Source organism: Elaeis guineensis, chromosome 6, assembly GCF_000442705.2.
Source record: "Elaeis guineensis isolate ETL-2024a chromosome 6, EG11, whole genome shotgun sequence".
In the NCBI taxonomy this organism is placed as follows: domain Eukaryota; kingdom Viridiplantae; phylum Streptophyta; class Magnoliopsida; order Arecales; family Arecaceae; genus Elaeis; species Elaeis guineensis.
Genome location: NC_025998.2, coordinates 106815473 through 106838769, shown reverse-complemented (window position 1 = coordinate 106838769; position 23297 = coordinate 106815473). Strand labels below are relative to the sequence as shown.

The 23297-nt window shown below is 35.6% G+C and overlaps 1 protein-coding gene across 1 annotated transcript; it reads left to right on the top strand.

The window, feature by feature from the left end:
* Positions 1-1128: 1128 nt before the first annotated feature.
* Positions 1129-13224, top strand: LOC105034490 (uncharacterized). The gene is made up of 4 exons (XM_010909681.3): positions 1129-1334; positions 2883-2984; positions 9025-9185; positions 12935-13224. The coding sequence occupies exons 1-4, from the start codon at positions 1241-1243 to the stop codon at positions 13040-13042; spliced, it is 465 nt and encodes a 154-aa protein (XP_010907983.1). The 5' UTR covers positions 1129-1240; the 3' UTR covers positions 13043-13224.
* The last annotated feature ends 10073 nt before the right edge of the window (positions 13225-23297 follow it).

Genomic DNA, 23297 nt, shown 5'->3' with positions numbered 1-23297 from the left:
TTATTCGAATGCAAAAATTTGTATCTATATTTATTTTAAACGGATACAGATATAATTTGGATATTGAAAGTAGATATAATTATGGATATAACTTAGATAATTAAACTTTATAACCACAGAATCAAAAATATTATTAAATAAATAATAAATAAAATTAATAATATATTTATATGATTGTGTATTTTTTTAAAAATTAATAAGTATTATATAATTTTATATAAAATTTTATATAAATTCGAATATTTGGATACGGATCGAATAGTTGTCTATCCAAATTTATATCTATTTTTTTAACAAATATAAATATAAATATAGATATTAATTAAATTTTTATTCACATTCGTATTGGTTTGGGTAGGTATATGGCTGACAAAATATGATCCGATTCGCTAATTCAATCCGTGTTCGACCTGCCATAAATAAGTTTGGATTTAAGCTAAACGGGTTTGGGTCATAAACAAATCGATCCGTTTAATAATTGAGTCAAATTTGAGTTTTAGATATCTAATCCGTTTAACCCGTTTAACCCATTTAATATCCGATCGGATTGAATCAAATAACTCATTTAACCTATTTGACCTATTTCTGATCCATTTAATCTGATCTGTTTAATTTATTTAACCAATTTAAGATCCGTTTAACCTGTTTAAAATCTATTTAACCTATTTATGACTCATTTAACCCGACTTATTTAACCTATTTAATTCGTTTAATTTAATTTGATTTATTAAATAAATAGATTAAATGGGTCGGATCGGATTATCTGTTTAATAAATAAGTTAGGTTTAAATTTAAATTTTTAACTCATTTAATAAATAGATCGGATTTGAATTGATAATTTTGGATTCGATCCGTTAATGATCCGATCCGAACCGATTGGATGATAAAGATAGGTGAGTATATAATATTCATATCATTTTTATTTTTATTATTTTCGGTAAAGACTTTCGCCCCTACTTTACAACCCTTCTTAGCGAAGGAAAATAGCGAAGAAAATATTACCGGAGAGAAGAAAGGAAAGGAGGTCGAAGCTTCCTCGAATGTCGTTTTCCGCCAGCTAACAGTCTGTCTCAGGAAAGGCCCCCCTCAGCTGCCGAAACAGGTCAAAAAAACAAATAGATAAACGTATCCGCTTCCAATAATAAGTGTCTCTCTGTCTCCGATTCAAGTGTAGGGTTTCAATTTCGTTCTCACCGTTGCTCTTCTGCGACAGATCTGCGAAGAAGAAAGAATCGAGGCGATGGCCGCTCGTTTCGGGCTCCTACCCGCTCTTCTTCTGGCCTTCTGCCTCCTCTTCCCTTCCGCTGCCGTCGCCTCCTCGTTCGAGTACTGCAGTGAGTTCTTCGAATCTCTTTCTATGGTTCTGTGATTCTGTCTTTTTTTGGGAGTTTCTTGCTTTTTGTTGTCTTTGATTTGTTCTAAAGGGTGCGTTGGGTGGGATTCCAAGAACTCCTCGTGCGTGCTTTGACTAATATCGCTTGTTTTTGTTGGATGGATTGGCATGCCCTTATTTTTATTTTTATTTTTATCTTTTTGGAATCATATGAAGAATTGTTTATTGGATTTCCGTCTTTTATAATTAAGTTACAGAGTCAGTTCTGCTTTGTAAAATGGTACGAGATGGTCAGTTCTGTGGTTTTTTTGAGGCATATGCTTTGGGAAAAAATATTTTACCTTGTATTTGGTTGAAGGGGTTCTATAACTTGCCACCGCATGTGGGAATCTGGTTCTTTGATTATGCTGCTGCTTTTGGTTTTTGGCATATCGGTGATGAGAAAGTAATGTTGCGGTGATGCCTTGGATTGTGCTGTCGTGTAGGTAAATGGAGCTCTGTTTTCTTTCTTAAAATCCTAGCTTTTCTAATAAAAACATGGTTTCTGAGAGCATTTGCATTCAAGTCTTCATGGTCTCCCTTGTTTAGGAGTTCCTAGGGTTGTCGTTGGTCAAAATCATGCGTGTTGGGCAGCACTGGAAGTGTGACCTGTCCTCATTACCTTACTCATGTTAATACAAAACAAGGCCGAACTACTGATTTTATGATGCCTGAGGGACCAAAAGTAGCATCCTACTACTTGCAGGATGGTCTTCATATGGACCGTGTAGCATGCGAATTTGATCATTCTCAAAGAGGATGTGGAATTTTGACATCTCTATTCTTGAACTTGACATTCTTTTGGTAAATTTAGAAGCCCTACCTTTGGGGAGATTGAGCCACTAGTTCCTAGCATATTTGAAACCGAGAAAAAATTTAACTAATCTTGTGGAGAATCTAGCAAAACTTAATTGTATCAAACTGTGGCCATAATTGCTGACGTATTTACAGAACAAGGGGAAGGAGATTTCTGTTTTTGCTAGAAATTTGAACAATTTCAACTAATCAAATCTTATTTTTGTAACCTCTATCTCTTACCTTATTATCGGCACATGAATATGGTTTTTGAAGGCCCGAAACCACATTTCTGTACCTGGATTTTATTTTCCAACAAATGCTTATGCATAGGGCAAATAATTTCAACTACTCCCGCCATCTTCTTCAACCACTTCTAAATGCTTGCACCCTTCTCCCTTGTGCTAGCCTGGGGCTGAGCTTGAAATGATGTTAATTGTTAAATTAGTTGATTTATAGGGTCATTGATTCATATGATCGAGGAATTCTTTTTATTTCTTGGTTTGCATATTTTACAACATATTTTTGTTGGTTTACTTTTTGATAAATGTAATAATTTGATGTAATAGTTTGGCTTTTTCTGTTATCAATTGTTTGCAAATCTCATTGCCATTCCATGTTTTCTTATTTACTTGTTTGGTCATTGATGGATTCCAGGATTGTTTAAGTGTTTAGTTGTTTGTTGAGGAGTGAATTATGTTCCTTTGATGTGCAGAAAAGGGAGCTGACTATGCAGTTAATGTCAGTGGCATTGACATATCTCCATTTCCAATTGCTCGGGGAGAGCTGACTACATTCACTATCTCAGCATATACTGGTAAAAGCACATTTTTTTTCTTTACTTTGTTTGTTCATTCATTCCTCATTTTCTTTTGGCATGTCCATTGTAATCTTGCTTTTCTTGTAGTTCATCTTCTTCCCTGCAATAAACACATTTTGGAAGCTTAATTTGAAAGGAAAATTTCTTTGTAAGAATCAGACATAATGCTTTTAATGCATTAATAAAACCTGACATTCTTCTGATCAAAGATCTCCAATCATATCTTGTCAAGGAATGCTTATGTGATTGATCAGTTTTATGTTTACTTCTCTCCACCCGACATGTTAGTGAAGTCAGGCTGACTCATCAAACTAGGAACATTTCAGGCTGATCTTGAGTTATATATAACAGTGTTTTTAGTACATGAGTTTATTTGACCATTAGACTGACCCTGAAGCCTTCGGGAGTAAATATGTACCTATGGTGGCAATGGGTCTTGTTCCGTCAAATCCAACTCAACCATCAAGACTAATTGGCATGACCTATACCCAACTTGACCCACTAACAGGTCAGTCGTGCCCAACTCAATCTTGCTATTGAGACGAGAGCTGACCATGACCAACCAAGTTTGACAGGGAAGGGAGTAAAGGAGGAAGAAGAGGAAGATAGATGAGGAAGTGACTGAAAGTTAGTGGAGTGTGGTGATCTCAAGCTGGTGGAGATGAGACGATGGTAAGGAGATGGCAAGTGAGGGAGAGGAGTTGTGGAGTATTCAGAGTAGAGAAGGAGCTAGGTGGTAGAGTACTATATGCTTACAGGTATCATGATTAATGAGTCAAAAACTTCAAAAATTGCCAGCTTAGTAACCAAGATCAAACATAGTAGGAAAGATGGAACTTGATGGTTGGATGGAGGACAAGGAATTATTTGGATTAAGGCTTTCAATGAGTATAATGAGAAAGTTCCAAAACATTCTGAAATAGGCAAGGCTTAGCCTAGCTGCAGACCTTGATATGGACATTTGGCTAGTCTGGGGCTAGCATATTTTGTCTGTCTCAAGCTTTGCTTCCTTCATCTCTTGCACCCTTCCTTCTCCATTCCATCCTTTGTTTTCTTCTCTCATCGTTGTTGTTTTTTGTACTACTACTACTACTCTTTTTCTTTGAACAATCTCCTTTTCCTTTTATTTTCTTTTCCCCTTTAATCTCCTTAAGGTTATGTAGAACTCATATCACAATAGAGGTGTTAAGGAATTAGCAACAAAAGACAAGTCTGCCAATCACTTTCCAAGTCCTAAACCTAGAAGTTTGGCTTCCTAATTATTACTTCTTTTTTACTCTTAATAGCCGCAATCCTAAATTATAACCATTCCATCCTAAGAAACCTTAATCAGATAACTGTTTATCTGGCCTTTTATTACTGGAATTTTGTATGTTCTTGGATTTCAGATGATTATCTAATTTGATAACTGTTTTCCAATAAATCAATATTTGCCATTTGAGATACTAGTCGCTGCTTTTTCTTTGGTCCTATTCATGAGCAACAAGGTAATATGATGTATTCCACATAACTGTGAATTAGGACTGGCAAAATATGACCCGACCCACCAATCCGACCCGTGTTCGACCCGCCATAAATAGGTTTGGATTTAGGTTAAACGGAATTGGGTCATCAACGGGTCAACCCATTTAACCCATTTAATAAGCGGGTCGGATTTAGGTTTTAAATATCTGACCTGTTTAATCTGTTTAACTCGTTTAATATTCATGTCGGATTGAATCAGATAATCCATTTAACCTGTTAACCTATTTCTGACCTATTTAATCCGACCTGTTTAACCTGTTTAACCCATTTAAGATCCGTTTAACCTGTTTAAAATCTGTTTAACCTATTTCTGACCCATTTAATCCGACCTGTTTAACCTAATTTGACCTATTTAATAAACGGGTTAAATGGGTCGGGTTATCTATTTAATAAACAGGTTGGGTTCAGGTTTGAATTTTTGACCCGTTTAATAAATAGGTCGGATTTGGATTGACGATTTTCTGATCTGATCCGTTTATGACCTGACCCGTTTGTGATCCGATCCGACCCGATTGCCACACTCCCTGTGAATAACAAGGAGTCGTGAAAGAGCCTTCATGATTACCTGATTTGAGCGCATCCCACTCTATAAATAGGATAATACACTTGGTCAAAAAATAGATGAACTGCAACAATGGTGTTGTTTTGGTAACAATTTACCATGAAGCACTTTATCAAACATGTCTCTCCAAGCTGTATCACAATAGTGACTGGTTGGTAGCATATCCTTCTGGCCTCCTCTCTCCCATGACTCCATGCAGCAATTGAAGGCAAAATCCTTTGATAGTGTAAAGAAGCTTTGTGATTGAGTTGCTTGAGTTTCCATGCATATTACATAGTACAAACTTGAGACAACTGAATATTCAATCAATCCTACATGATAAGCATGAAAATGCACTTGATCATCATCAATAACTCTGAAACATGGAGACCAGACGTCATTTGCAAAATTGATCGAATCAACAGATTACTAATTTCAAAAAGAACAAATAAGACAAAAGACTTTGGACGAACAAGATTACTTCATTTGCACCTCAAGGAAGAATCAACTTTTATGGAATTGGCTCGCATACATGCTAGAGGATGAATTGTAGAACTATGCTGCAAGAGCTGAGCAAATATAGAAAAAGTTATGGTTTTATCATTGATGATCTGTTGTTGGTACTGAATAAGGTTTGTTTCAATGTGATTGTTAAAAATAAGAGGAGATCAAGCCTCACACAGGTATGGCAATGTTGATTTTTTACCGAAAGACTGTTATTGGTGCAGGTAATTTGAGAAAGAAGTAAAGTTAAGGTATTGTTAAAAAATGGTTTTCAAAATTACTTGTTCTTCCTGCAAGATTCACAAATTGTTCTTAAAAAGAAATCCCTTGTATTCTTGGAGACCCTTTCTAAGGTGTTGGTCGAGGTAGTTCGAGTCCAAAAAGAAATCTTGACTCTCATAAGAAGAGTCTCAAAACTTTTGTGGCTAGCCCCTGGTTTCCTCCTTAATGATCACATACCGATTGGAGAGGGCAAGTGGACCATTCTAAAGATTATTAAAATTACAAATTGGCTAGATCACCTATAAATCTATGTCAATGCCCTTAAAAAGCACCCAACTTATAAGCAACCTAAAGATAGCTACTTTGATGGTAACCACATAGCTGAAACATTTTTGTAGAAAAATAAATGTGATTTGTGCTGAAAGCTCTGCACTTTAATTTAAAATACCATGGTATTAGTTAGCATAAATGATTCTAAGAGATGAAAACTTTCATCTATGGGTATGTTTTGACAGGTTGGTTTATGATAATTGATCTCTTTCTCACTCTTTATGCATGCATGTCTATCTATCTGTCATCACATAACCATTGTAAATTTTCATAATAGGGGTATGACATAGTCAACATAATTTTGAGGACAAACTAAATGTGGGATAGTCAAGAGGGAAGGGGTGAGGGTGGGTGGAAAGAGGCATTGTGATTATAAGAACTTAGAGATGTAGTATAGTTTTTTGAAGTCATGCTGACATATAGAGGACTGCCTTGGTGCAATGGTAAGGTTGCTTAATTGTGGCATGGGCATTATGGGCTCAAAATACAAAAATAGCCTCTCCACATGTTGGGATAGGGTTGCATACACTTGGCCCTCCCTAGACCTTGCAGTGGTGAGCCTCATGCAGTGGGGGAGGCACCGACAATATCTGCTTTTCTGTAGTGAAGCTAGAGTATGATCAATGATAATTGGCACCCAATGCCATTGACAAAAAAACACAATGATAACTCCCGTTAAATGAAAATCCACACCATTGATCATAATCTACAAAGTCTACATTGCTTAAAAACCATAAATCATGTTCTAGAGGTCTTTTGTGTGCATGCATGATGTGGATGCAAAATGGACAATTTTAATGATATGATAGCATTATTTGATTTCATCTATGGTTTAGAATTATCTAAATCAATAAAATTTTGTTAACATGTATTTTAAAATGTGTATATCAAGATAAATTGTTTGGATTCTTAGGTTATATGCCCTATAATGTGCCTCATCTTACCATCTATATTGGGCCATCCATTTTTTGTTCACTTGATGCATAACATGATTTTTGGTTTCTAGAGGATTTAAACATTACAGATTATGATTAAATGTATGGATCTTGTTTTGACAACCACCACTGAATTTGCTTTGATAGTACTTGGACAGAAATATTATCAATAGTGTTCTAGCTTTGAGATATACATATGATGGAGGTAGAGTTTTGAGGCAATTTTTGTCATTGGTGACCAACTTGGCTATAAATAAGCCTCTGGGTATGTAGGTGACATTTGACGAAACCATCACATGCACATATATGTAAATGTGTGGAATAGGCATAAAATTTCACATGTGTATAGATATATATGTTTCTATAAAATCATCACACGCGTCAATTATGTGTGCTTGTGAAGTGTCAACATGCACGTGTTTATGCTTCTATTTAGTATTATATGAAAAATAATGTTTATATAAAATACTATTTATAATTTTGTAAATTCATTTATGAATGATGCATAAATGTGAATGAGAGAGTGAGATACATCAAATTGAACCCAAAGGGAAAATAAAACAAACAATCTTTAAATGTTCCATTAAAGCCCTAGACCTTAGTTCTAGCCTCCAGCAAGATGGACAATAGAAGAAGCTCAGAAATCTCATCCTCTTGTGCTAAGACTGATATATGTTAGTACTTGTATTATGCTTTATTTACACATTCAATGTAAATTTTAATTGTAAGATCACTATGTAGAAATGTAGCTGAACTAAATACCAATCAAGTGACTTGCACTCTGTTGGATGGGTTACCTCCTTGATGCCTTGGCAATCATGTGGGTAATAAACTAGGTCTATTGCTTGGGGTCACCTAGGCTTTTTAGTATGGTTTGGGTGTGTCCTTCCAATGGAATTGATGTTTGTACTGCTTTAAAGTCAGTATGGAAAATTTAAATACAAAATTCAGACTGTTAAGCAAGGTCTACAATATCTAAAAATTCCCTGACACCAAAACCAGAAATTCTTGATATCTTGCACTTATGCATTAAGTGGTATAAAAAATATATTTAATGGCATACCACAATACCATGATATATTTTGATTTAGAAGCATTCAAACCAGTCTAGGTTTGTTTTATGTGTGTTTTAAATAGTCTATATTAAGCTCAATGATTTTGATATTTTAGCATTTGAACTCTGCCAACATTGTCCATTTGATGCATGGGTAAGAGACCTCCAAAGTCCAGAACACATGTATTTTTTTTGCTTTATGGATTTTGATATCGTTGATGATGATCAATAGTCTGGATCTACAATTTTGAAAAGTTGCTATTGGTTCTACATTAATGACATTCTGGTTTCAATGGTTTAGAAAGGATACCTTTTCCAATCTCTCATCTTTCTTGCACCTCTCTCTCATCATGCATGCGCACACACACAGGGGATATGTGACAGAAATACAAAATATAGTGCTTTTTATATCAGGAATTTATCTATTTTTTGAAAATATATCTCCCATCCATTTAGGCAAATATTTTCCAAAAAGATATAATTCTCTATTTCCTTATATAGAAAGCACTATAGTTTTCTTTCTGTTACATCCCTTGTGTGTGCGCACATGTATATGAGAATAAACTGTTCATCTCTTTGCCTTGCTGGTTGATTTGAAACCCAAATTTTTGATTTACGGATTTAATGATGTTGATCAGACTTATGACAATGGGATTGCTTGTGTTTTGCTTTGTTGTATTTCTTCTATGATCCATTCATTGTAAACAAAAGCTATTTAGCTATCACGTGCAGTAAAAGGTTAAGGCAAGTGATTGAAATATTAGAAGTCTATGACCTAGCTATTCGTGGTGGTAATGCAGGGACTATTTAATTGCACCCATGAAGTCTTAACGTGTCTCAATTTATTGCTTAGATATGGACCTGTGTAGGTTCACTAGAATAATTTTCCATACAGGATGACTAATCAGTTTTGATGGTTTGATGCAGGGGATGTCATCTCTGAAGGAAAGTTGGTGATTGATGTCAAGTATTTATGGTTTCATGTATATCAGGAAACTCATGACCTTTGCAGTGAGACATCATGCCCAGTCTCAGCCGGTGCGTTTGAGCTATCCCACAAGCAGACACTTCCTATGGTTACACCACCGGTAAGATGCTGTAGTGTTTTTTCTACATATGTGCACATTCAATTAAAACCACTGAAGTTCGCTTAAATTATTCAATTTTCTACAATTCACAAGATTCTTGAGAGAAATGTGTTTGGCTATAACTAGTCTTGAACCTTCTATATTTTAGGAAATATTTGCCCATACAGATCTGTTTGAAGAAAAACATAGGAAACAATCTCTTATCACCATGATGCCATGGCTTTTATGGATGGCTGTATAATGCTAATTGAGACCTCTTTATTGGTTCATTTGTAGCCTGATCACATTTTGTAACTGTATATATGGAATTTGGTGCAGTCAGGGACTTCATCTCCATAATGGTTGCATAGCCACATATGCAGCCACATACTGCTTTATGAAACAACATTTTGCTTGCTGAATGCTGACCGAAGTCCCTGACTTCAGATAGACAAGGTTGTCAATGTGACTAGGCAGTCCCTAATTGATAGAGACCCTAAATGCCTAAGCGCCACCTAGTGACTTTGGCAGTCTATCTTTTAGAAGGGCAAAAACATACACAAAAGGCTAAAAATAATACAATCAACTTCATTCTTCTCTCAAATCATGCAAACAAAATGTCAAATTCACCTTTATAGCATGGTAGGAGTTGAGATTAATCAAAACAATGGTATGATTTTGTCACATATTAATCAGCTGTCAAGTATGGTAGTGATAATGATATTACCAAGCATTGAGATACTGTATTGACTCTTGGGATGGTGATGTGTATCAGTTCTTTGCCGGTATTCGAACTTGAGGTTTTCTGTTTTGTGTTCTTTTTGGGTGTTTTTCACATGTATTATCAATACTAAGTCAATTTTGTTGATGTGAGATATGGATATTGATTGAATTGAAGTTCATCTAATTGCCTATTGTATTGATTTGATTGACATTTTTTTTGCTTTGTAGCACAATCAACTATGCAGAGAAATACCTCTAGCATAAGGAATGAATTTCTATCACTCATGGAAAAAATGTATGACTATTTAAAGTTTTTAGCCAGATGGATGTAGAGTTTAGAGGATTTGCAGTCAGGAACTTTGGCAACTAAATATTTGTTTTTTGGTCAAAAGACCTATGGATTTTCTATTCGAGTCGGCATTAGTTTTTACTAAGTGGATGAGAGGAAAAACATGTTATGGATATGCTCTAAGTCCTTACCTTTTTGTGCTAGTTATGGATAAGGTTACCAAGTATATTCAAGGTGATATTTCTTAGAGCATGCTACTTGCGGATGGTATAGTCCTAGTTAAGTAGGACTAAGATGAAGATGAATACATGGAATGTAGTTTAGAAAAATTAGAAATGGAGATGAAGATGGAGCGAAAATTGAGGATCGTGAGTTCCTAAGGGTGATTTCTTTTCTGGTACTTAGGATCGATTATTCATAGGGAAGAGGAAATGAAGAGGATGCTATCCATAGGATTAAAGCAAGCTGGATAAAATGGAGAAATGCAACTAGGATATTATATGATTGTAGGATTTCTGTCAAGTTGATGGGAAGGATGACCTAGATGGTTTAGACATGTACAATGTAGGGGATGTACCAGTATGAATGAGTGATTTGATACATGTAGAAGGAAAGATGGTTAGAGGTAGACCAAAAGTCACATGGGTTGTAGTAGTAAGGAAGAATGTAATATGTCTACATCTTTCAGAAATTATGGTCCCAAATAAAGTGGAATGGAAGAAAAGGATTTATGTACCCGACTTTAACTAGTTTGGGATTAAGGCTTGGTTGAGTTGAGATGATGTTAGTTTTCACTAGATTTCCATGTTTTTGTGGTTGAATAATTTTAGCATGTTTCTTTCATTATTGAGTTTGATAATTTTATGTCTCGTATAATTTTCTACTGGGTTTGATGCCTTTGGTTTATCTTTTAGACTTCACTCTAGGTTGGCTGACATGGCTTTCATCATTTTGTGAAAAAAAATTGCCATCTTGATTGGGATGCGCTTGGTACCATCCTAACTAGTCTTTGCACTAGCTCATATTGGTCTAGATTGATGTGGGCATCCTATTGAGTTTAATGTTCGGTTGATTTATCTTTTGTACTTTACTCTGGGTTGGCAATATGGCCCTCCATCCTTTTCTTTTTTTGTTGATTCAAGAAAAAATCCATCGCGAATGGGATGGGCTTGGTACTGACAGAACCAACCATGGCACCGGCTTGTACCTGTCAGAACTGATTAGAATGGTTGGTTCATCCTGTTCCCGTTCTTTGAAAACATCAAAAAAATTGCTGTCCCAATCAGGAAGGTTTCATATTGGGCTGTATTGCCTTTGGTACTGGTTGGTATAGATTAGATGGCCAATACATCCTGATTTTGCTTGTTTTGACAACAGAACAGCCATCCTAGTGTTGTTCTCATGTCGAAAATCTACATTATTTATGGTACTATTCCATTTCGATAGTACTTAAATCCATGGATATCACATCATTAAAAGCTAAATCTGAAAAGTAAAAATTTGACAAGTCCTTGAAAAAAAAAAAAAATCTAAAGCTTATAAGTCATAACTGAAATCTCATATTTGCAATAAAAATAGCAACTAGAAGAAAAATGGAGAAAAAATAGAAAATATAAAAAAATATGGATGAAAGGGTAGAAAAGAGGAGGAAGAAGAGAAAAAAAGATCTCCCTGAATGAGAAGAGAGAGGAAGAGTAATATGAGAAGTAAAAAGGAAAAAGAAAAGGAAAAGAGTAAGCATGAAAAGAATTTAAATAAAAAAAATTAGGGTCCTCGTAGTTATTGACTACCTCTTGGAGTGTCGCTAAGCTCCACGAAGCTTCTAGCAAAATTGTGTCAAAATGAGTACTACATTGTGTTAGTTGAACTTCTAGCATAACTAAAATTAATTTATTTCAGTCGCAATAGTGAAAATAAAATAAAGCAATAAAGTACACAACAAAAAGAAATGAAGTGTGTGTCCTTTAGTGTAAGAGTGCCTAGTCAGTCATCTAGGCAGTCTAGACGCTCTCTAATTGCCTAGGTGGACCACCGAAGTGCCTATGCGGCGCTTTTGACTAGATGGCAGATAGAATCATGAAACTAATTCATATAATGTTCGGTTGGCTAGGACTACTAAAATATGATACTATGTAAATTAGTGAAAAAACCTTGGAAGATAAATTATTCCTGGTTGCTGTCCATTTTTTTAAAACCTGAAAGCATATTCAACTTTTCATATTTAACATATCAGTAAATTATCTTCAAATAAATTATATGAACTAGAAAATGTATAACCCAAATTTTTAACTTACGAGACATCTTTTGTGGCCATTGTTGAAAGGTGGCAGTTGGTTTCAAGGTTCTCATGAGTTTTGTTTCTTGCTTGATGTACTAAAGATGCATCTAAATGTTTGCGCATGCTCTCTATTTGACTCTGTTAAAACCGGCATCTTTTAAATGATTTTCAAGTCTTCAGCGTAAATTTTCTTTTCGCATTGCTTCTATGTTAATGTGACATGGGATAGCTATCTAAATTGTTTAATAGCACATCACTGGGGTGAGGTTCAAGTCTTTGTCGTCTTTTATCTTGCCTTATGTTTTTCTCCCGTCATCCTTTGTGTCCTTGTGGTTTTACCATATCCTAAGCACAGATAGAGAATTGGAATTGGAAGAGCAGTAACTGGAGGATCATTTTTGCCCCCATAAAAAAAAAAAAATGTGGGAATCATTTTAGTAATGCTATTTTAAACTTTTGGATAATGTGTTCTTTTTGCAGGGATGGTACACACTTACAATGACAATGATGGAAGAAGATGGGAAGCCACTGACATGCATCACCTTCGATTTCAGCATCGGATTCATGTCATCTGTTGCTGATAGCTGAACGGGGTCTAAATATAGCTGTCCATAGTATAATATGTTATGCTTAGCCTGTGGTTCTTTGACATCACAGAACTGGAAAGACTTTTAGAACCTTATGATATCCATCTTGTATGACCGCTATCTGCATTGGTGTGAATGCTGCACATTACAAAGGGAACATGAATCAAAACAGTTTGGATGTTAGTTCTTCTGTTCAAATCATTTTCTTTTCGGTACTGAAGGCACTTGAAGGTGTTGAAGAGTTTATCGTAAATACATGCTCGTTGATCCAAACCACAGAGCATGCCATTATACGTGCCTACATCCAGTTATCTGCTTGAGTAGAGCTGGAGAATGTATAATATTTTTACATGGAGGAGGCCTTTCTAATAAATGGCTTACAGGAAAGATCGACATCTTGTGTACTCTTATAATCTTCATTCTGCCACTGAAGGGAGCATGTTTAACAAATGTAGTTGACGGAAATATGACTGGATTGCAGTTGGTGCATGCAAACAGAAAGAACCTAAAGTTGGATACCAGAAACTCAGATAATATGGATAAGCTAATGAAAAGAGCAATCCATCATTTACTAGAATATTGTAGGCTCTATTAAGCGTGCACATCAAAAGACTTAAAAGTAGCCTTCTAAGTAAAATTTCCTTCCTCTTGCTTCTGCATTCTTCTATTTTCTTCGAGAGAAGACCATTATTTTCCTTACAGATTGTTTTTTTTTCAAATAAATCCAGATTTCTCTCGGACCTGGTAGCTACGGGGAGGTAAACATGTCATTTCCTTTTCCTATATCACAGCTGCTCCAACAATCTCAACAGCTTATTTTTGGGGAATGAGCATTGTTCCATTTGGGTTTAAATAAGGCAGGCATCATCCAACAGGCGGTGGCATGTTTAATTCAAGACAACATATTACTTCAGGCTGGGTACACAGTTTCCTTGAAAGGAAAACAAATGCTGATCGCTATTAAATACATGAACTGCATTCAATCTCTAGAAATAAAACAGCAGCTCAAAAACTTGTATCAATATCATATGCACAAACAAGATTTTAACCAAGATGTCTTCTTAACGGATATTCTACCTCTTACATCAATAAGTGACACACATGCAATTGATTGGCTAGAAAGAATGATGGTAAGTATTTCAGCATCAATTGGTTTTTCCATTCAGGCTTTTCTTCCTTCTCACCTTCCTTTGGCACTGCTGCAGCTAGATCAACCTTACTGCTTTCTTCTAATCCTCAGTTCTCTTGAACATTTTCTGTGACTTCATCCTGTGGAGCTTGTTCGATGCTCCCTCTTCACTGCAGTTTCTATAGAAACAACCTCTTCTTGGGACTTGTCTTTGCACTTTCCTTTCTTATCAAATGCACATGCAGCTTCAACTGTTGCAACCTCTGTTGCAGGAGCTTCATCTGCAGCATCATTATCTTTATTTTATTTCCTCTTTTCTTTGAGCTTGATTTTCTTTCTCCTTTTTTTTTCAGCTTTTTGCCTTGAGGGGTCTCTGTTGCCTTTGCCTTTTCAGTACTAATTCTCGCAGAGCGCTCGGGGATCACCTGTTTGAAATCCATGTCCGAAAAGAAGTGAAAAGAAGAACGACATTTGCAAGAATATCTATGCAAAGCTTGTGCATATGCGTGGAAGAGGTGGGGGACAAGGTGGCAACCAAGTATGAGAGAGAGAGAGAGAGAGAGAGAGAGAGAGAGAGAGACCGGTTCCTCAGTCAATTCTAGATGACGATGGATTTCCAAGATGTGAACGTAAATAAATGTCCAATTGTTTTGCGTTTCTGCGCGGCATTCCACCCTTCTCAGGCATGAACTACGGAAACAGGAAAAGATGAATTATGTTAGGCTTAATTACTAAAAAAAATTCTTTACTTTTGTGCCCTTTTCAATTTTAGCACATCATTTTAATTTTTGCAATTGGATATGTATACTTTATAAAATGTTAGTCTACCATCAATAACATAAAAAATAAAGCAATGAGATGAAAATGAAATGGAACAAATCAAGTTAAATTAGAAATAAAAAGCTCTTTTTTCAACCTAAATCTTTCCCCTCCTCTCCGTCCTTCCTCTCCATCTCCCCCTTCTAACTCTTTCCACCTCCTCTCCCCTTCCTCCAAATCCCTCGCGGTCTCATCCTTCCTTGCTGCTAGCTTACTGTGAAGTGACCATCCTACCACTTGCCCTAGCCTTCACCTAAGATGGATTGGACTTTATATCGATTAATCTTCCTAAAGCAGAATTCTAATGGATGGTTTGTTGATCCATCACTACTGACCCTCCATGAGCTGCCAAACAGCTCAAAGCTCGCAACTTGGTGTTAGATTTTTAGTTGTCATAGTCAAGCTTCCTTCAAGAAGTGAAGAATGGGGAATGGCCAACCCTAGCCTTATTTTTTTTGGTAGCCTTGTTCAGAAGTTCTATAGAAGCCTTAAAAGAGGATCAGGTGGTGTGGAGGCTATAGTGAGGGGCACTTGGATTGTGCTTACAGAGTAAAGATTTGCCCGCATTCTTTGGTCACCATGATAGAGCATGACACCGATCAAACTATCAGATAAAGCTGCAGCACTGAGAGTAGTTTTGGAGATTGAGGTTGTGGATGTTATGGAGGAGCTCTTCATGAACTAGTTATATGTGGAGATGTATTTACTTCATCACATCATCAGGAGGATCCTGTTCTCGAAGATTGGGTGCTTCGACTTTGTTTCTGAGAGAGATCTGATTGTGATGCAGCATGTTCTTTAGAGCATCCCTCTGAACCTGCCTGCATTGGTATTCCCACAAATGAGAGAGTTAGTAGGGAGAGCGAAGGTTTGCCTACTTTGTTGACCCTCATCCTCATCTTCAGGAAGTTTGGTGTACCACTTAAGGAGGAGATTGGCCGAGTCCTCATACATTCAAATACCTACAATGAGTGGTCGCTACATCATATGGGCTACCGCAGGTTAGAAGGTAGATGGGTTTGGAGAAACTCAAGACAGGATAGACTAAGGGACGAGACTGGGCCGAGCGGAGTATAGCTAGAGTTAGAGCTCGAGTCTCCTCTACTAGCAGTAGAGCCCCAGACACCTTTAGCTGTAGCACCTCCAGCATCGACACCTCTTGTCACACCACTTGGAGATTCTTGGCTGGTTCATCCCTCTTTTGTATTGTTAGATGAAGATCAGATGAGGAGGATAGCAAAGATGGTTCTCAATGGACCGAGGACAGAGTGGGAATACCTAGTGGCTTCTCAAATGGACATGTCACATATCTCCTCCATCGTGTAGATAGAGCTTCATGGTTTGAGGAGTGACATGGCCACCAAACCAGAGGAGCATGAAGATATGTCTGCACTATCTCAAGAGGCTACTCACTTTAGGGAGAGGATAGAGGCTAGAGTTGGATAGATTCAGATTGAGGTCAGGGAGCTTGGGGCCTCTCAGTACTTAGGAATCTTCTCTATGTTGACTTTGATAGGATGCTTGGTTGAGCAGTTCGAGAGCATCACCCCTGGTGCTGCCACAGTAGCAGCTAGAGGTCATGGTTGTCTGGCTTCAGCATCTTCATCCCAATAGAGCCAACCAACCCATTGTGCTCAGCCTTTCCAGTCCTCTCAGACCTCCCAGACATCCCAGCTTACTCCTAGACCACCTTTTAGAATCTGCACTAGATCGGATGTAGGTTTTTCTATTCGTGCTACCACACCCTCTAGTAGGACTTGGAGCAAGAGATGTACAGCCTCATCTTCCAGAGCATGCTCTCCTTCATCCATAGATCTTCCCTTAGATGAGGATTAGATTTAGGATCTCTTAGTATCTTTAGGTGGCTCACTTTGTATTTTACTTTATATTGTTATATCATATAATATTCTTATTATGTCTTCATGATTGTATCTTGGTGTACCGTAATGAACTTCTTTTTATATATAGTACATTCATTTTGCTTGATACTCATGTAATGATACCTATTTATGCAATGAAAAGAAATTTTTTTTAATATGTCGTGTGATTTTCAGTGCAATATCTTTTTGCTTGATGACAAAAAATGGGGAGAGAAATGGAGGATTGTTGAAGCAAATAATTAATATGCATAAGCAGACTACTGAAACCCATTAAGCACTTGACTAATGCGTAATCACCCTCATAATCTCTTTCATATGAAACTCTGAAATATTATTAATTATAATATTAATTCCTAGGTCTAATACAACCTTCAGAACCTTGAGCTCTTCCTGGATCTGATACATTAACTCTGATATAACCTTCAAAACTTTTAGCTCTGATACTTCCTTGTTAGCTCAAAATTATCATTGCTTCTGATAGATTATTGTTGCCTAGATGTAGACAACCCAAGAGGGAGAGTAAATTGAGTTTTTTCAAAATTTTTTATAATTTTAAAACAAGTATGTTCTCAATTAAGATAAATTAAGTAAGTACGTAGTGGAAGCAATAAATCAAAATAAGAAATATACTGAAGTAAATAAGAGCAAAATAAGAATAAGCAAGAGCATATATAAATACAAATTTTATAGTGATTCGGTGTCAAACTCAATACCTATATCTACTCCTCAAGTCTCCTTACTCAAAAATTTTACTATAATCTTCTTGATTACAGTATATTATTTTAACTGAGCTCACAATCAATCCTACTGATTGTTTTAGGGGGCTCACAATCAATTTAGTTGATTTTACAAAGAAAATTAATCAAAATCTTTCCAGCTTAGTCACCCCTAGCTTAGTTAATACAACGTTAAATTATGGGCGTGGACAAGCCTATCCCGTAAATTTCTATCATAAAAAACTTACAAAGAAACAAGATATATGATAGAAATTACAAAGAATAATTAAAAGTATAAAAAAATAAAACTCATTGAAGCTCGATTGAAGTTGATGATGAATGCTTTTTGAAGCTCAGACTTCTTCACTTGAATAAATGAGAGACTATCTTATGATTTGTTGCCCAGCTAGACAACTCAAGAGGAGAGGAGGATGAATTGGGTTATTAAAATTTTTAGTAAATTTAAAACCAAATGTGTGTAGGCAGAAATGTAAGTATGCTAAAGGTGCAGTGACCTAATGTACTAAAAGCAAATGCAGAAGAGGAATAAGATCACACATACATAAACATATCAAATTTATAGTGATTCGGTGTACCTCAAGCACCTACACCCACTCCCTCTTAATAAGTGCTTCTTATGAAGTGATCTTCATGTCAAATTTTTTTAAATAAACCTTTAATGTTCATAATTTTAATGTTCATAATTTTAAAATTAATATGCTCAATCAGTCCTTCTCTTTTTTGTCAACATCAAAAAGAACATTCAAAAGTATAAACAATACATATATTTAGGATAAACTGAAGTAAATATTCATTACATTCATATTGTAAACATTCATATGTTTATTTTGTTTACAAAAAGGTGCCAACCAAACAATATAACATAATTTCAGACATTACAAACATAAAAACAGTCAGAAAGTAAAGTCTATGCCTAAAGAGTCTACTCCTCATCAGATGGAAACTCTATGATGGGTTCTATTGGACCAGTGGATGAGGAGGAGGGTACCGATCTCTTGCTCCAGGTCTTTGCAAAGGGCCTGGGGCAAATAGGAGGAAATCAGTGCCAGGTCTAATTGAGGCACTAAAGGAGGATCTAACTGTAGATGGGCGATGCTGGCTGGGGAGGGTCTAGACTGGGTAGGAGGTGGTCGAACCATGAGCTGACTGATCTACGCCTTAATTCTCTGAACAGCAGTAATGAGAACCTCGGTGCTACCCTGCTGAGAAATAATAGTCTCCTAAACTCTCTTAGCAATTCTGATAGTCTGTGCAGTCAAATGCTCAACCTCCAAAGTTGCACTCTGAGTCTTCTCTAAAATTTCCAACCTTTAGGATAAACTGCTGATCTGCTGACTAAGATGCTCAAACTATCCCTCAAAGGAAACTCTATGCTCATCAAGATCCTGAGTGATGCGATGCTGAAAATTAGTAAACAATTCTTCCATTCTCTTCATAATTTTCTCCATAACCTATTCGATAGCCCTTTCGGAGTTGAAACCATGATGCATGAAGGAGATGTGGGGAGAGATTGGAGCACCAGATACATGCTCTCCAGCAACTGATGCGGGGGTGGTGCTGGTGCTGGAGATGAGGGTCCAGCAGCTGGTGCTGGAGAAGATGGCTCATCAAAATCTGAAGGAGAGGATGAGGAAGATCCAGAAGCAGGAACAGGAGTAGGAGCAGGTTCCCCTTCAACCTTCCTAACCCACTCATCACCCACCATTTGATATTCCATGCAGTGTAGAGTGTGAATGGTGTAGTAATCAGTGTGGGTGAGAGATTTGAGGTCCTCACCATCCAGCTCAATGCCTACATCAATGAATAGTGAACATCATACCGCAAGGCAAACAGGCCTTGGTCTTTGATCTCCTTGAAGCACATCTGATCTGCTCTATCATCATGAATGGCAGGTTCATTGGAGTTCCTTCCACCATATGTACCATAATAGCTAAGTCTCTCCTAAAATTCCAATCAAAATGATCAGTCCTGAGGAAGAATATCCGATAGATTATACTGTGTAGCAACCTTAACTCGATTGGTAACAAATTAGTGTTGAAAATTATGTCCTAAAATCAATCATAAGATGATTAAGTTTCTCTTTATATATGAATTATTGATTATTGAATAAAAGTTATTCTGACATTTTTCATTACAAAAATTACATCTTCCTTATAGAACTCTTGTGTTGTGATGAAGTCCTTAGAACTATGTTAGTGTACGATAAAGAGAGGATTTATCGTATAGTTCTGAAATATGTTCGCAACAAAATGATATGTCATTACAGGATGATGACGTTTATTGAGTGAAGGTCGTTGTATACCATAAGGTTGGTTGTTCTCTTAACCAAGGAGTATGATGATATTGGTATGGCATACAGGTGAGATGTAGGAGTACATCGTCACTGAACAAGTGACCCACCTGCTGAGCGTTCTGCTGTCAAGAACTGCTAGTGAAGCATATGAGTATAAGTATCCTTCAGATCTGAGATCACCATAGTGACTTACAAGTAACTCACTGTACTTTAGTACCAAACTATCTGAATTTCTAATATAGTGATGGAAGGCTATTAGGTACAGTCAAGTACTTACAAAATCTATATATGGATCAAGATGGGATTGGCCCCTCCAGATTATAGGAGTTGATGTATCACTGTATTTTAATTTAGTAAAGCCTTGTCCTAGGTAATCCAAATAGATTTGAAAGGTCAAAATACAATATGGATGAAGCAATCTCGATTGACAGTTAACCTGAGACCATCCTACAGCATTTAGAGTCAAAAAGATGAATTATGCGGTAACCATGTGCATAGATTCTAAAATATTCTTTTATAATAATTCAATCTATCTGGACATCGAGAATCATTACTAGATAGTATCTCGATTAGTATAGAAATCAGTTCCTATGCTATCGACTTAGTATTTGAATCTATGGAGTCACACACACAAGTCAGACATTGTAGAAAAGTATTGACCTATGTTTGTATGTCCAATTTGAAAGTACTTGACTTGATTGAATATATAAGCTAACTTGATTGAGAATTAAGTTATGGGTCAAACGAAATTGAAGAGTTGACTATATCTAATTAGGACTACACATGAGGTTTAGGTTCGATCTCGAGGATGAACAGTTTCTGATCTATGATCCATGGAGTATATAAAAAATTAGATTTAAGTGCTAATTAATTTTAGATTAGATTTGAATTAATTAAACTTAATTAGATCTAAAATTTTAAGTGAGACTCGATACAAAAGTCTTAAAGAGTTTGGGATTGACAGTCTTTCAAAATTATTTCGAACTAGCTTCGAATTAGATTCGAATCGGATCTGTTTTGGATGAGATATGAAGAATCCTACTTGCACTAAAAATCTCCTCTCTTATGGGCTGACCAACATCTGAAATCTTGCTCATTGTTGGCATCCCATATGGGTGTGGGAATGGGTGCAATGTGGTTGTCATATGTGATGGCAATTCTATCTCATGTAGGAGTCCTTCTTTCATGAGTATTGGACTGATTCAAAGCATGTTTGAATTAAGAGTCCTATACTTATTGGGTTATGAGAATCATTTATAAATAGAGAAGATTTTTACCTATGGATAAATAGAAAAAATAACAAACAAATCAGATTGAGAGAATAGAAAAAGAGATAGAGAGAGGCGTGAGAAGAGGAAGCTCCTTCCCTCCTTCCTTGGCTTCTCCCCATCCTTGCCGCCCCTCCTCCTTTGGCGTGGGACCCATCTTAGGCATCTCTCTTGTTGGTGTGAGGTGTCACACCAGCACCTCTCCTCCCTCATTTGATTGGATTGTGAAGGTGATTTGATCGGAGTTCATCCCGCTTTCCTGTATTGTCTGGCCTATATGCGAAGTAGAGGGTTTGCACTTCCAGGCCTCTGTGAAGGTTTGTTTTAGATTTTTGAAGATTTGATCTTTGATTTTACTGTTAATCAGATAAGAATTTGATCCTTATTCATATAGATTAATAAAAAAATTTTTGATGCAACTTGAGCTATCTAAAGAGAAATAATTTTTCTTTCCTTCAATTGATATCAGAGCGGGGCTGAAATACATGCATGCATATCTAAATTTTTATGGATTAATTATATATTTTATATAATTAAAAATTTATGTTAGATAATAAATCTAATTTAAATTTATTTATATAAAATTTTTATTTGATTTTGATTGGATTAGATAAGCCTAATCAATTATTGATTAAGGTTGTTATAAGTTTGTTATAACAGAATTTTACTGTTGCTGAATTTTTGATAAAATAATAATATAAATTAAAATTTATTTTAAATTTATTTTAATAAAATTTTAATATTATTATTTTTATTAAGAAATGAGACTTATTTCAGATCTGAATTGGATCTGTTTTGATAGATATTTAGATCTGAATCCTATCAAAATTCAGTACTATACGAAAATAGATTTTACTAAAAATTTATTCCTTATGCATTGATGTTTGCATCTAATTAATTTTTTATATGATATTAAATCTAAAATTAATATTTTATAATCAGTATGAGATGTATTTTAGATCTGATATGATGTATATGATATATCAAATCTAATTAGATTAGATGAAGAGCATGATTGATAAGATCAAAGATATGTTCATGATATAAAATTATTTTATCAATAATTGTATATTGATGTAATTACATATGAAATTAAAATTTAGATTTTAGTAGCCTAATACTTGAATTGATGAGATTATCAGACCATCTGATCATAAGAGATTGAAGAGATTAATCTCTCTTTTGTCTATTCGATGGGTTCTCTTATGACGTGTAGGGGTGTCATTGTGATCCGATTTCATGAAGAAAAAAAATAAATTAATTTTTATCAACTATTTTGATTATAAATATATTTAGATTAGATTTAAAGTGATTTATGATTTATTATAATAAGATAAAATTTAGATATAAAATTATTTTAGATCTAAATAATATATTACATAAGATGTAATCAGTATTGATCTAAAAATTATCATGATGCATGAGATGTATATATGAAATTTAGATCAAACCTATGCATGTTTAACTGTTAAACATATGATAAAAATTTATTTTCATGAATTGAAACATATGGTATGCTTCACCTGAAATCCTTGTAGAATAGTTCTATAGATTGAAACATATATTTCATATACTTAATTTTGAATTAAGCTTTGAATGATCTAGATTTGAGAATTGAAGATCATTAAGACACCACATAAATCAATGGACAAAGGGTTAGTTTGAATCAAGTCTTTCTAATAAGTTAGACCTAGGGTTAGAAACACATATGGATCAAGTAGAGAAATTGATTAAATCTAATCAAGTGTTGAATTAGATTAGGTCAAAATTTTTCTAGATCAATCTCAATTGTTGAAGTTTGATCAAGTCCATGTGTTTGACCCTAATAAATAGACCATGATCATGGCTTCATGGTTGAGCCCGAATCCTCTAGTGGACCAAATCGAAACTAATTAACTAGTTGGTGTCTAAGATAAGTTTGACAGATTCAATCAAGTGATTTTTATTTAGGAGCTATTCACCTAGATGCGTCTATGGTGAGTTAAGGGCACATCTCTCCCACTGATCTTACTTACCTAGCCAACATGGTAGATTATGTTTTGATTAGGTCACTAGTCGATTCGTGCAGACCCATGCCATTAAGGTGAATCAGTATGACTGATTTAGGTGTCTTTAGACTAGCTTGTGTCT